Genomic DNA, 15,485 nt, shown 5'->3' with positions numbered 1-15,485 from the left:
TTTAAGGATCATTTGATTTTACTTTATACGAGTCAGACTGGATTTTGGACTTGTAAATGAATAAACCCTTTTCTCTTGACAATGGCAACATTTCCTTGTCTGTCCATCCTTCTTAAGATACACGCAGAACACAGAACACAGAACAGTACAGCACAGGAACAGGACCTTCGGCCCACGATGTTGTGCCAAACTATCTAAACACCTAACAAAACTAATCCCTTCTGTCCATTCTCTGCACATTCATGTGCCTATCTAAGAACCTCCTAAATGTCTCTATCGTATCTGCCTCCACCCCCACCCCTGGCAGCACATTCCAGGCACCCACCACTCTCTGTGTAAAAAAACTTGCCCCACACATCTCCTTCGAAATTACTTCCTATCACCTTAAATGCATGTCCTCTAGTATTAGACATTTTGACCCTGGGAAAAAGATATTGTCTGCCTACTCGATCTATGCCTCTCATAATCTTATAAACTTTTATCAGGTCTCCTCTCAGCCTCCACTGCTCCAGAGAAAACCCAAGTTTGTCCAACCTCTTCTTATAGCTCATGTCCTCTAATCCTGGAAACATTGTGGTGAACCTCTTCTGCACCCTCTCCAAAGCCTCCACATCCTTCCTATAATGGTGCAACCAGAAGTGAAAGCAATACTCCAGATGCGGCCTAACTAGAGTTTTAGAAAACATTGCAACATAACTTCCTGACTCTTGAATTCAATGCCTTAACTAGTGAAGGCACATCAAGTACCTCTGTGAGTTGGCCTCTTTCTCCCCTCTTTTATTAGACGTTCCAGGTATCCCTTGTTTTTCATTTGGAAAAAGTACATCCCTGAATGTTGGAATTTTCTTCGCATAGAAAGAATAAAATATAACTCTAGTTAACTTTGAAATCATTAGCGTTGCCCTTGTTGATAGAGGAATGTTCAGTTGGGATTTTAATTGAAAGCTGAAATGTCAATGCTTGTTGGTCTGAAGACCCATGGGCCATTAGTGTATTCCTACTGGATCCCTGGTGGTGGTGAGTACCTGTGAAACAGGCTGGGAGAGGTATGCTGACTACCAACCTGTTCACAGTTTCTCCGCTGTGTTGACGGCACAGAAAGCCGAGTGATGAAAAGTGCTAAATGGAGGACAAGCTGCAGAAATAGGGTGCAAGGGCAAAAAATACACTGCGATTCCTCAAGGAATCTGAGTATCTTCTAAAATGGGCAACGCACACCTGCCCTGGAGGAGGAAATATCGAAGGCAAATCAAACAATGCCATTTTGCACTAAAATGGACTTGGTTTTGTTTTGCTCAAATTGTGTTCTTTCTTGTAAAAATTGGGTATAATTTATGTTCAATTCATGTGAATGCTGCTAATCTGATGCTATGTGCCTGTGATGCTGCTGTAAGTAAGTTTTTCATTGCACCTGTGCACACATGTACTGGTGCATGTGACAATAAACTCGACTTTGTACAGTTTTAAACTTATACACACAAGACATGATAGAGGTATATAAAATATTGAGAGGAATAGATAGAGTAGACAGCCAGCGCCTCCTTCTCAGGGCACCAATGCTCAAGACGAGAGGGCATGGCATTAAGGTTATGGGTGGGAGGTTCAGGGGAGATGTCAGGGGGAGGTTTTTCACCCAGAGAGTGGTTGGTGCATGGAATGCACTGCCTGGGGTGGTGGTGGAGGCAGATACATTGGACAGGTTCAAGAGTTTGTTGGATAGGCACATGGAGGAATGTGAGATAGAGGGATATGCAGGAGGAAAGGGTTAGATAGTGTGAGGGTGGTTTGATGGACGGCACAACATGGTGGGCCGAAGGGCCTGTTTTGTGCTGTATGGTTCTATGGTTCTATGGTAGAACCTAAAAGCTCAAGCGCACTTGAAACATGTTAAACAATTGTCTCCTTTTCTTGAAGCAGTTCTCGTGGGGGGGGGGGGGGGGGGGGGGGGGAGAAGAGGCCTGAGAAGGCGAGACCAAACAGCACATGGGATACAAAAGGAAAGAGAACAAATCAAGGACGTACCTTCGCATCGAGGGAATGGATGGTTCCAATCCCTCTTGATTCCATGATGGCATGTGAGAACACGTTGTCCAATCAGCACGTACCCAGGGTAACATTCAAATGATATAGACTGTCCAACACTATAACCAGAATTGATGACAAAGCCATTTTGAAATGGTGTAGGATCAGGACAGCTTTGAAGTTCATACGCTACAAGAAAGCATAATCAGATGATTAATATTGTGTACCATGGAGATGATTACCCCATTGGGTGGTAGAAAGACCTTTGGATATCTACAGTCTACCCATCACGCAACCTCAAGCTATTCCCTCGGATAAGAAGAATAATGGTCATATGGAACCATAGAACCATAGAAAACTACAGCACAGAAAACAGGCCATTCGGCCCTTCTAGTCTGTGCCGAAACATTATTCTGCTAGTCCCATGTACCTGCCCCCAGCTCATACCCCTCCAGACCTCTCTCGTCCATGTATCTATCCAATTTACTCTTAAAAGTTAAGAGCGAGCCCGTACTTACCACATCAGATGGCAGCCCATTCCACACTCATACCACTCTTTGAGTGAAGAATTTCCCTCTAGTGTTCCCCCTAAACCTTTCCCCTTTCACCCTAAAGCCATATAAGAAGAATGATAGTCATATAAAGGCATTTTTAAAATGGTTGCAAAGACATAATAGCTGACCTGGTGCTTATCAAACACTTCCCAGAAATCAATATATCAAGTATTTTGGTACATTACATTTCATTAGATGTTCCAGGCTCGTCCATGGGTCTGACCAATGAAAAGAGGAGTTTTAACCTCTTAATGGATGCAAAGAGATAACACTGGAAGGGGCAGACCAGACCACAGACTGTAAAACTTGAAAGCAAATATTTTGTTTTGGAATAGCTGTCCTCTTGCCAATGAGATCCTGTTGTGACTTATTGACATTTTCCTAAGGCAAATTGTCTTCATGATGGGAGAATGTCCAGCTATCAATTCATTAGTCATAGAGACAGAGTCCTACAGCACGGAAACAGGCCCTTCGGCCCAACTCGTCCATGCAGACTGTGTTGCCCAGTGAGCTAGTCCCATCTGCCCGCGTTTGGTCCATAGCCCTCCAAACCTCTCCTATCCATGGATTTATCTAGATGGCTTCTGAATGTTGCTAATGTGCCCGCCTCAACCACTATTTCTGGCAGCTCATTCCAAATATGCACCACCCTTTTGTGTGAAGAAGCTGCTCCTTTTAAATCTCTCACCTCTGATCTTAAACCTATGCCCTCCTGTTTTCAGCAACCCCTCCCTGGGGGAAAAAAAAATATTTTTGGATTGTTAGTTGCACTTGTCCACCCATCCCATTTCAATCACCTGATCACCAGAGTTCGTAATTTTGGCATGTGATCAGTTCTGAAGTCTTGCTGTGATGGATTAGTGTTGTATACAGGCTAAGAGAGAAGAGGAATCTGAGGCAATCATTACCACACTGTCACTAGTGACCCACATGGATTGGCATTGGCAACAGTAAGACATGCATTCTAAACAATTGATGGATTTTTGTAGGCTGCTATAGACGGAAAGAATTCACACAGAGTCCGGGATTGAGCTTCAGAACAAACTTTCTCTGTATTAAGATAACATATCTTTATTAGTCACATGTACATCGAAACACACAGTGAAATGCATCTCTTGCGTAGAATGTTCTGGGGGCAGCCCACGAGTGTCACCACGCTTCCGGCACCAACATAGCATGCCCGCAACTTCCTAACCCGTACTTCTTTGGAATATGGGAGGAAACCGGAGCACCTGGAGGAAACCCACGCAGACATGGGGATAACGAACAAACTCCTTCCAGATAGCGGTGGGAATTGAACCTGGGTCGCTGGCACTGTAATAGCGTTACGCTAACCGCTACGCCGTATTACAAGCTGACGTCAACAGGGGAGTCACTGATCCTGGAACGAATGCTCCCCGATCCAAAGTTTCCATTATTCTTATACTATTTCTTATCTACTCGGTCCCTTTTATCTCTACCCTGCATGAGCCTTTTGCAGCGTCAAGCTTCAGTGCCCATGTGCTCCATGTGCCTTCAAGCTTGAGGACCTCGTGTGCCATCTGAGCTGTGTGCAATTCCCCTTTACCTTATATGTACAATGGCATGCTTCTGTCCTGGAGTTTATGGGATTGTTGTTAGGCTGGTAACCAGGCATGGGTTTACTGTAGTTCACTTTAGCCTGCAGTTCATGGTTGAGGTTCGTTTGAACCAGTTCCAGACCTTCTCTGCCTGGTACCAACCCTGCAGAGTCTCCCTTTATCTCTCTGCCACACAACCAAGCCCCTGCTCTCAACGGCTGTGGTGCAGAGTCATCTCACTATTCCCTACAACAGCAGCCAAGGAAGGAAAATAAAAGAGAAAAGAACTTTAAACCAAGGTGTTTAAGCTGACTTCTTCCCCCCAACAAGGCAATGTGCAGTTACACGACAGGTCAGCCCTACAAGGCCTCATTCTCCCACTGCTGTCTGACAGAAACTGCTCTATTTTCCCAACCCGAGTTGCAATTCCCAACATGGATCTGATGAACCTCAGTTTTTGATAAAAGGAATTCAGATGATTTCAAACCAAAACACATTCCTGTAAGGGAACAGCTTAAACATGAGAAAAGGAAGAGAAAAAAAATAGAAATTTAGTGTGTTACATTTCCCTTAGTGCATGCCAACCAGTGAGTGGGTGTAATTGATTTTCATGTGGGTGCACTGACCAGAACCTTTCGTGATGAATTCATCTCCTGCACCTAAATCAAAACCTCTGAAAACAGAAATTTATTTTCCAGTAATCTTTACAGCTTTCCTTCTTATTAATCCACTGCTGTAAAGATATTGAATTCTAGGTACTGCGGCATTTTAAGACAATGCCTCTCTTTGGAAATATTCAATACTCAGAAGAAAACTAAAGATACAAGGTATTGACTGAGGCTCACGTATGTAATCACAGGCACAACAGAATCTCATCTTGAAATAGCATAGGGTCTGCAGATAGACATGACACGTTATTCTGCTCAAGTAAGGTCCCATTGAATGTCAGTTCGTTACATTGAGGCTTTTAATTTCATCTGTCTGAAAGGTTACTCTAACAACCTATGGGGAGACTACCAGTGGCAATAACGTGGCTGCATTAAATAATGTCAAATGAAAATATGCTGGTAATTGAGGACAGCTCCCAAGGAATTCCCTCTGGGAAATGTGATAATGTACATATTACATTTGGTACATTGACTTACAAGGGCTGTTTGATAAGGCAGCTGGTAGAAAGTATGTTGTCAAAATTAAGGTGTATGGTATTAAGGGCAATGAACAAGCATAGATTGGATGTGGGTACCAACTAATAAAGGGCAGGCACAGCAGCGTAGCGGTTAGCGTAACGCTATTACACCGCCAGCAACCCGGGTTCAATTCCGGCCGCTCTCTATAAGGAGTTTGTACGTTCTCCCCATGTCTGTGTGGGTTTCCTCCGGGTGCTCTGGTTTTCTCCCACATTCCAAAGACGTACAGGTTAGGAAGTTGTGGGCATGCTATGTTGGCGCTAGAAGTGTGGCGACACTTGCGGGCTGCCCCCAGAACACTCGACGCAGAAGATGTATTTCACTGTCTGTTTCGATGTACACGTGACTCATAAAGAGATCTTCATCTTATCATTTCCTTCCTCTCATAAGTAACCATGTAAAAGTAATAATTACAGGTCAGGCAAATTTCCTGACAAGTCTTAAAAATGCAGTTAAATAAATTCTTGAAGGAGGAAGGAATTACAGTGATAAATGGAAAGGGTATGGCAATTGAATGACTGGACAGGTTTGAAAGCTAAATAGCTTCCACTGGCTACTACGTTCATGGGTAATTCCTTTCGTTGTAGGCTTTTGGCATCTCCTAATCACGCTCCCTCTGATTGATGAGTTTGGTCACATCTCTATCTACTAAATTTAGTGGGACAATTCAAAATACAATTGCCTGACTTTACTATCTGTTCTTATTCCTTGCTTTCATCTCAGTGGCTTTCTGACAACATCAATCATCGGCATCATTACCATCCTGTTACAGGTAGTCTAAATTATCTGAAGCCTTTCAAGGCAGTAAGACCAATAATTTTTTGCAGGTTATGTAATGTTTGAGACAAGATTAATGTAGTTAATGTGTCAACCACTCTCACTTTAATAACACAGAACTCACAATTCATTCCTGATAGTTTAATTTAAGAAGTATTACAAGTTTAACAATCTTGAGATAAATTTCTTTCAGGGAATCATATACCAAACTTTTCCGTCCTCAGAAACCTCTCAACACACGGCCATGGGAGAACAGAGCCACACAGAGGAATAATTAGCTGGTTGATTCACAGTTAGATAGTGTAGGGACACAAGTTCTGTGCACATAACTATTGTCAGAGCAGCTGATAGCTTTGGGCCCTGTATCTAAGGAGAGGTGTGTTGGCCCTGAAGAGGGTCCAGAGGAGGTTCACAAGAATGATCCCAGGAATGAAAGGCTGAACAGGTGAGGAGTGTTTGATGTCTCTGGGCCTGTACTCGATGGAGTTCAGAAGGATGAAGGGGGAATCTCATTGAAACCGACTGGATACTGAAAGGCCTGGATAGAGTGGATGTGGAGAGGATGTTTCCATCAGTGGGAGAGTCTAGGATCAGAGGGCACAGCCTTAGAATAAAGGGACGTCCCTTTAGAACTGAGATGAGGAGGAATTTCTTCAGCCAGAGGGTGGTGAATCTGTGGAATTCGTTGCCACAGTGGGCGGTGGAGGACAAGTCATTGAGTGTATTTAAGGCGGAGACTGATCGGTTCTTGATTGGTGAGGGGGTTAAGGGTTACGGTGAGAAGGCGGGAAAATGGGGTTGAAAAAAATCAGCCATGATTGAATAGTGGAGCAGACTCGATGGGCTGAATGGCCTAATTCTGCTCCTATATCTTATGGTCTTATGATAGGATAGTCTTAAAGTCTTTATTGGCACTCAAAGCCAATCTGAATAAGGAGACAGGGGATACCCACATTCTGTCACTCATGAACTAAAAAAGGACAGACACAAACCTAATCAAAACCTGCCATCCTACTTGTTCACAGAGTGGTTCGAATCCTGCTCCATCATCTGTACTGAAGGGAGCTGCAGGCAAGCAGTTGCTTGTGCCAAGGACCACCAGTGCAGCTGTTGTCTGGGTTTACCATTGAACCCAGAGATGAAATGGTGACTTGTTGAAGAAAAGATCCGGTTATGGGCCAAACATGGGAAAATGGTATTATTGTTACTGGTTTAATATTGTCACTTGTACTGAGGTACAATGAAAAACCTGTCTTGCACATCATTCGTACAGATCAATTCATTACACAGTGTATTGGGGTAGTACAGCGTAAAAACAATAACAGAATACAGAATAAAGTGTCACAGCTACAGGGAAGTGCATTGCAGGTAGACAATAAGGTGCAAGGTCATAACAAGGTAGGTTGTGAGGTCAAGAGTCCATCTCATCATATCAGGGAACCGTTCAATAGTCTTATCACAGTGGGATAGAAGCTGTCCCTGAGCCTGGTGGTACGTGCCCTCAGGCTCCTGTATCTTCTGCCTGATGGGAGGGGGGAGAAGAGAGAATGTCTGGGGTGGGTGGGGTCTTTGATTTTGCTGGCTACTTCGCCAAGGCAGTGAGAGGTATAGACAGAGTCCTGGTTTCCGTGATGTGCTGGGCTGGGACCATCTTAGATGGGAATCTTGGTCAACATGGACCAGTTGGGCCGAAGGGCCCATTTCCCTGCTCTATGACTCTACCGCTTTGCATCTGATCCTCAGCTTCACACTATGGGGGATAGGTGTACGGTCAGTGACCTTATTCACCTGACTACATGGTCACCGCACTGCTAAAAAGAACAAGTCCAGCTGAATGCTCTGCTGGTTTTGCTTTAAATCTCGACTTATTCATTAATCTGCATCTCAAATCATTCATCAATCTGCTCTTGATTACAGTTTTAAAATAATTTTGACTTCTTTAATTAGTTGAATGTTTTCTTCTGATACATTTCAAAACTGTTAAAAGGCCTTTGACACCTGAGAAGCTGGAGGGGGATTCAAGGGGTAGGACCTCAGGAAGCACCGACTGTAGCCCGCTCACCGCGAGCTTCACTGACACCTGTTGCATGATGCAACGGAAGGCTGTGTGTCAGTGTAACGTCTCAACATTGCTTTCAAGGTGTCCAAAAGTGCTTTACTGCCACTTTCATTCTGCTAACATCAAGCAGGAAATAAGGTAGCTGATTTGCACACAAGAATTAACCACTAATAATAATCGGATAATGGTTAGATCTGTGTTTAACCATGTCGAGTGATAGATAACTATTGGCAATGTTGAGGAGAACTTCGTACTCCTCAATGGAAAAGTGCCTTGAAAACAAGACATCACGTCAACAAAACAAAAAAGCTGGTCATTGACTTCAGGAAGGGGAGGCAGTGCACATGCACCTGTCCAGATCAAAGGTGCTGAGATCGAGAGCTTCAAGTTCTGAGGAGTGAACATCACCGATAGCCTGTCAAGGTCCAACCACGTAGACGCCACGGCCAAGAAAGTTCACCAGAGCCTCTACTTCCTCAAAAGGTTAAGGGTATCAACTTGTCGATGACATCACTGGTGTTGGCCGAATCTCAGATGGCGACGAGGAGGTGTGCAGGAGTGAGATAGATCGGCTGGTTGAGTGGTGTCGCAACAACAACCTCACACTCATCGTCAGCAAGACCAAGGAATTGATTGTGGACTTCAGGAAGGGGAAGTCAGGAGAACACACACCAGTCCTCATTGAGGGGTCAGCAGAGGAAAGGGTGAGCAGCTTCAAGATCCTGGGTGTCAACATCTCAGAGGATCTATCCTGGGCCCAACACATTGATGCAATCACAAAGAAGTCACACCAGCAGCTCTACTTCATGAGGAGTTTGAGACGATTTGGTACGTCACAAACAACTCTTGCAAATTTCTACAGATGTACGGTGGTAAACATTCTGACTGGCTGCATCACCGCCTGGTATGGAGGCTCCAATGGGCAGGATCGAAAGAGGCTGCAGAGGGTTGTCGACTCAGGCAGCTCCATCATGGCACAACCCTCCCCATCATCAAGGACATCTTGAAGATGCAGTGCCTCAAAAAGGCGGCATCCATCATTCAGGACACTCACCACCCAGGACATGCCCTCTTCTCGTTACTACCATTGGGGAGGAGGTACAGGAGCCTGAAGACCCACACTGAATGTTTCAGGAACAGCTTCTTCCCCTCCGCCATCAGATTTCTGAACAGTCCGTGAACACTACTTCATTATTCTTCATTTGCACTATTTATTTATTTTTGTAACTTGTAGTAATTTTTATGTCTTGCACTGTAGTGCTGCCGCAAAACAATACATTTCATGACATATGTCAGTGATATTAAACCTGATTCTGAGAAATTTGGCATGTCCTCTTTGACCTTCACCAATTTTTATCGATGCACCATCGAAAGCATCATATCCGGATGCATCACGGATTGGTACGGCAAATACTCTGCCCGGGACCACAAGGAACTGCAGAGTTGTGGACACAGTTCGGCACATCACGGAAACCAGCCTTGCCCTCCATGGACTCTGTCTACAGTTCCCGCATCCTTAGTAAAGCAGACAACGCAATCAAAGACCCCACCCACCCGGGACATTCTCTCTTCTCTACTCTTCCATCGGGTAGAAGATACAGGAGCCTGAAGGCACGTACCACCAGAGTTAAGGACAGCTTCTACCCCACTGTGATAAGACTATTGAACGGTTCCCTTATACAATGAGATGGACTCTGACCTGTGACCTCATGACCTCATGATCTACCTTGTTGTGACCTTGCACCTTATTGCACTGCACTTTCTCTGTAGCTGTGACACTTTACTCTGTACTGTTATTGTTTTTACCTGAACTACATCAATGCGCTCTGTACTAACCCAATGTAACTGCACTGTGTAATGAATTGACCTGTAAGATCGGTTTGTAAGACAAGTTTTTCACTGTACCTCAGTACAAGTGACAATAAAAACCAATACCAATACAAAAGCCTGAAAGCACGTACCACCAGGCTCAAGGACAGCTACTATCCTGCTGTCATAAGACTACCGAATGATAAGTACGATAAGATGGACTCTTGACCTCATGATTTACCTCATTATGACCTTGCACCTTATTGTCTGCCTGCACTGCACTTTCTCTGTAACTGTAACACTTTATTCTGCATTCTGTTATTGTTTTACCTTGTACTACCTCAATGCACTGTGCAATGAATTGACCTGTACGATCGGTATGCAAGACAAGTTTTTCACTGTACCTCGGTACAAGTGACAATAATAAACCAATTCCAATTCCAAACTGAGAAAATCAACAGAGCTCCATCTTCAAGTGAAAGGCAACATTTCCAGTGACGGAAAGTTCCCTCACCGTCACTCTGGGAGGTCAGTTGTCATTTATCTTTGGAGTTCAATTTACACCCATGAATGGCTGATTTGGAAGCTGCCATCTAACATGTCAATTCTCTTCCTTGCTCTCCATAACCTTCTCATGTTTGCTTACCGAAAATCATAATCTTCATACTCTTCTGTGTATTTATCAGGTTTTTTTAAGGTGTGTGGAGGTCATCAATCTCTCCAAATAGCCTATCAGGAATTTGTAATTTGGAACACTGCCTTTGTTTATTTATACTGTTTTCTCAGCATAAATCGTGATGTTGAAATTTCAATCATGGTCTTTAGAGTGCTGTAAGGAGTTCTCGCTGGGAGCTTATTTCACGTTTTAATGCACCAAGAAAGAACAAATAAGTTGTCAATTTCTGCCCTACTTCTGACCTTTAAAAGTATATTTTAAATAAACATTTAGCCTTTGCATTTCTTGCTGAACAAAATTTGGACGAGGTGATTCCTACCTTGGTAGACAAGCTTGAACCCATGTTTATTTTCTGAGTGGTCGCTGTAGAAGCGGATGATCGTGTCATGAGTCGTGCTGAGCACAGCGGGTGGGAGATCTGCTCCACTGAACTGTCCGATTAAAGAGCTGGTGTAACCTGGTCCATTTCGAATCTCCAAGAAATCGTGATTGGCTTCAGTTGAAAAATTCAGAAACTGAATCTCGGCACCTGTGTAGGTGGAAACAGCTCTTTACTATAACATAGGATCATGATCACGTATAACAATGAAGGAAGTCAAACAATGATCAGTATTGCAACTCAACATGGTAATCATTACATTGTGTGTTCTATTACATAGAAAACTACAGCACAGTACAGGCCCTTCGGCCCGCAATGTTGTGCTGACATTTTATCCTGCTCTAAGATCTACCTAACCCTTCCCTCCCACATAGCCCTCCATTTTTCTATCATTCATGTGTCTATCTAAGAGTCTCTTAAATATCCCTAATGCATCTGCCCCCACAACCTCTGCCGGCAGTGCGTTCCACGCACCCGCCACTCTCTGTGTAAAAAACTTACCTCTCACATCCCCCTTATACCTTCCTCCAATCATCTTAAAATTATGCCCCCTCATGTTAGCCATTGTCGCCCTGGGAAAAAGTCTCTGACTGTCCACTTGATCTATGCCTCTTATCATCTTGTACACCTCTATCAAGTCACCTCTCATCCTCCTTCTCTCCAAAGAGAAAAGCCTTAACTCACTCAACCTATCCTCATAAGACATGCTCTCCAATCCAGGCAACATCCTGGTAAATCTTCTCTTCACCCTCTCTAAAGCTTCCACATCCTTCTTATAAAGAGGTGACTAGAACTGAACACAACAGTCCAAGTGTGGTCTAACTAGAGTTTTATAGAGCTGCAACTTCACCTCGCAGCTCTTGAACTCAATAACCTGACTACTGAAGGCCAACACACCATACGCCTTCTTAACAACCCTATCAACCTGCGTGGCAACCTTGAGGGATTATGGGCGTGGACCCCAAGATCCCTCTGTTCCTCCACACTGCTAAGAGTTCTGCCATTAACCTTGTATTCTGCCTTCAAATTCAATCTTCCAAAGTGTATCACTTCACACTTTTCCAGGTTGAACTCCATCTGCCACTTCTCAGCCCAGCTCTGCATGCCTTTGAAGACAGCAGCACCCTAATCTCTAGTCAATCCATCGGATTCAAGGGGAAATTCCAACATCACAACACAAAATAACAACGGAAAATCACAGCAGGTGGTCAAAATTTGGATGGCTGGAAATTCTGACAATTAACACGAAGTGCTTGCAAAAATTCCACAATGTCGGTCAACTGATTCTCAAGTCAGCAAACTCTAGCTGGGAATCAAGAGCCTGATGTATTTTTAACATAAACCGATGGAAGTTGTAAGCCCTTGATTTCCCGGAGTGGTTCTAGACCATGCCACTTCTAGTGGGGAGAGCTGGATCAAGGGATTAACGTGCAATAAATGGTAATGGGCTGAAGAAATTAAAATTCTGCAAAACTGCAAGCTGGATCAAGTCAAGGACAGTGGACGAGCAGACAAAACAAATGTCTTTGTTCTTGCCATGTGGTGGAAGAAGTGGAGGCTGTCATTTTGTGAGACTGTTCTTGTGACCACCATTCTGTGAACTGGTTTTCTGAGCTAGATCTTGCTGGATTAAAGTAATCGAAAGTGGACCTAACGAAGGGCCTTCCTGTAATCTGCTAAAACAGAGATCATTTCCAAACAAGAAGTTATTTGTGAGATGCTCTTTAATAAGGTAGAAGAATCAACACAGGCTTATAAAAAGAATAGTCAGCATCCGTGGACTGATGTAACCTGAGCCCAGCATCTGACTTGAACAGGCTGTAACTGGTGTGAAATGGCCTGGCTCAGGGAAAAGCAAAGGAATGACAGGAGATACAAGTCCTTACTTGAGAGAAGAGCAATGAGGTAATGCTACCTGTAGTCATAGGCCAGAGCCAATGAAAAGTGGACACAGGCTAACTAGGTAAATCAGAACTAATGGAATAAAACAATGGTGCAGAACTGATTAAGAAAAAGAATAAAAATGAAGGATTTCAGAGGTCAAGCAGCGAGAACTCTGGAGACTAACCATCACAAGGAAGACCCCCCCATGCCTGGGGCATTGAAATGAGGAATCAATCGTTTGGCCAACGTGAGATCCCCTATTTTAGTGTTGTAAGTGGGAGAAGTAGTTCTGGGTGAGTACTCAGTACCAAAGGAACAGTAGCATTCTGGAATTGTTGATCTGGGGTCTACATAACTTATGTGGATATTTGCATTGATGTCATAAAGTTGAGAAATAAAGTTGTCAGTTTTGAATTAAGAACATAATTAAGAAATAGGAGCAGGAGGAGGCCATCTGGCCCGTCGAGCCTGCTCTGCCATTCAGTAAGATTATGGCTAATCTGGCTTTGGAGTCAGCTCCACCTACCTGCCTTTCCCCCATAACCATTAATTCCCCTACTGTGCAAAAATCTATCTAACTGTTGTCTTAAATATATTTAATAAGGTAGCCTCTACTGCTTCCCTTGGCAGAGAATTCCACAGATTCACTGCTCTCTGGGAAAAGCGGTCTCTCCTCATCTCCGTCCTAAATCTATTCACCTGAATCTTGAGACTATGTCCCCTAATTCTAGTCTCACCCACCAGTGGAAACAACCTTCCTGCCTCTATCTTACCTATCCCTTTCATAATTTTATATGTTTCCATAAGACCCCCTCTCATTCTTCTGAATTCCAGCGAGTTTAGTCCCAGGTGACTCAATCTCTCCTCATAGGCTAACTCCCTCATTTCCGGAATCAACCTGGTGAACCTCCTCTGCACCACCTCCAAAGCTAGTATATTGATCCTCAAGTAAGGAGACCAGAACTGCACGCAGTACTCCAGGTGTGGCCTCACCAGTACCCTGTACAGTTGCAGCATAACCTCTCTGCTCTTAAATTCAATCCCTCCAGCGATGAAGGCGAACGTTCCATTTGCCTTCTTGATAACCTGTTGCACCTGCAAACCAACCTTTTGCGATTCATGCACAAGCACTCCCGTCCCTCTGCACAACAGCATGCTGCAATCTTCCATCATTTAAATAAAAATCTGATCTTCTATTTTTCCTTCCAAAGTGGATGACCTCACATTTACCAACATTGTACTCCATCTGCCAGACCCTTGCCCACTCACTTAACCTATCTATATCTCTCTACAGACTCTCCGCATCCTCTGCACAATTTGCTTTTCCATTCAATTTAGAATTAGTTAAGACTTGTCCAGTCATTTAACTCACATAAGTAAATCTGACTGAGGTAGGAGTCACCAATGGTGCTTTCATTCTGTTACATTACTGGTCTGACATAATCTGAAAAAAAACAGTAAATACTGCCATTGTAGTTCTGTCTGAACCTCAAATATGTTGCATGTACCATAAAAATCTCCCAATTAACCTTAAATGTACTTAAAATGAGCAATTAGCATTTACTTTTGTTATACAATTTAGCATTTCCTCCTACATATGGAACAAGCAACCACTGTATCTACATCATTCCCCATACTCTGCGGTCAAAACATGAAAAATACATAAATCGTTGGTCAAATTTTGGGCAGAAGGTACAAAAGCCTGAAATCACGTACCACCAGGCTCAAGGACAGCTTCTATCCCACTGTTATAAGACTATTGAACGGTCCCCTGGTACGATAAGATGGACTCTTGACCTCACAATCTATCTCGTTATAGAACATAGAATATTACAGCACAATACAGGCCCTTTGGTCCACTATGTTGTGCCGATATTTTATCCTGCTCTAAGATCTATCTAACCCTTCCCTCCCACATAGCTCTCCATTTCTCTATCATTCATGTGGCTATCTGAGAGTCTCTTAAATGTCCCTAATGTCTCTGACTGTCCACTTGATCTATGCTTCTTATCATCTTGTACACCTCTATCAAGTCACCCCTGACCTTGAAACTTATTTTCTGCCTGCACTGCACTTTCTCTTTAGCTGTGACACTTTATTCTGCATTCTGTTATTGTTTTACCCTGTACTACCTCAATGCACTGTGTAATGAATTGATCTGTACGAACGGTATGCAAGGCAAGTTTTTCACTGTACCTCGGTACAAGTGACAATAATAAAACAACTTGCCAATTTTGCTTTGAGTTAAAAAGACAAAAAGTATCGCTGCTTTACAACGGCTATTCACTTCATTTGGTTACATGTGAAATAACAAAATCCCTCACATCAAAAAAACTTTGGTGACTTAGCCAAGTTGCATAGATGATGTATTTGCAATGTCTTAATCAGCCAGTGCTGTGATTCAATTATTTACTGCTTTGCCTGAAATTCTGCTTTTTGCAATTTTCTGCAGCAACACACGAAACACTGGAGCAACTCAGTGGACCAACCTGAAAGGTCTCCACCCGAAACATTGACTGTCCATTTCCCTCCATAGATGCTACCTGACCTGCTGAGTTCCTCCAGTGCTTTGTGTGTCA

General features: G+C 43.5%; 1 protein-coding gene across 1 annotated transcript in view; it reads right to left on the bottom strand.

The window, feature by feature from the left end:
* The window catches only part of LOC127575302 (CUB and sushi domain-containing protein 1-like), a 2,402,828-nt gene that overhangs the window by 222,150 nt on the left and 2,165,193 nt on the right, over positions 1 to 15,485 (bottom strand). Inside the window, 2 exon segments of the mRNA XM_052025075.1 lie at positions 2,023 to 2,211; positions 10,963 to 11,172. Of these exon segments, the coding sequence (XP_051881035.1) occupies positions 2,023 to 2,211; positions 10,963 to 11,172 (399 nt within the window).

Source organism: Pristis pectinata, chromosome 10, assembly GCF_009764475.1.
Source record: "Pristis pectinata isolate sPriPec2 chromosome 10, sPriPec2.1.pri, whole genome shotgun sequence".
NCBI classification, from domain to species: domain Eukaryota; kingdom Metazoa; phylum Chordata; class Chondrichthyes; order Rhinopristiformes; family Pristidae; genus Pristis; species Pristis pectinata.
The sequence above is the reverse complement of the archived record's forward strand: the minus strand, read 5'-3'. Positions and strand labels throughout refer to the sequence as shown.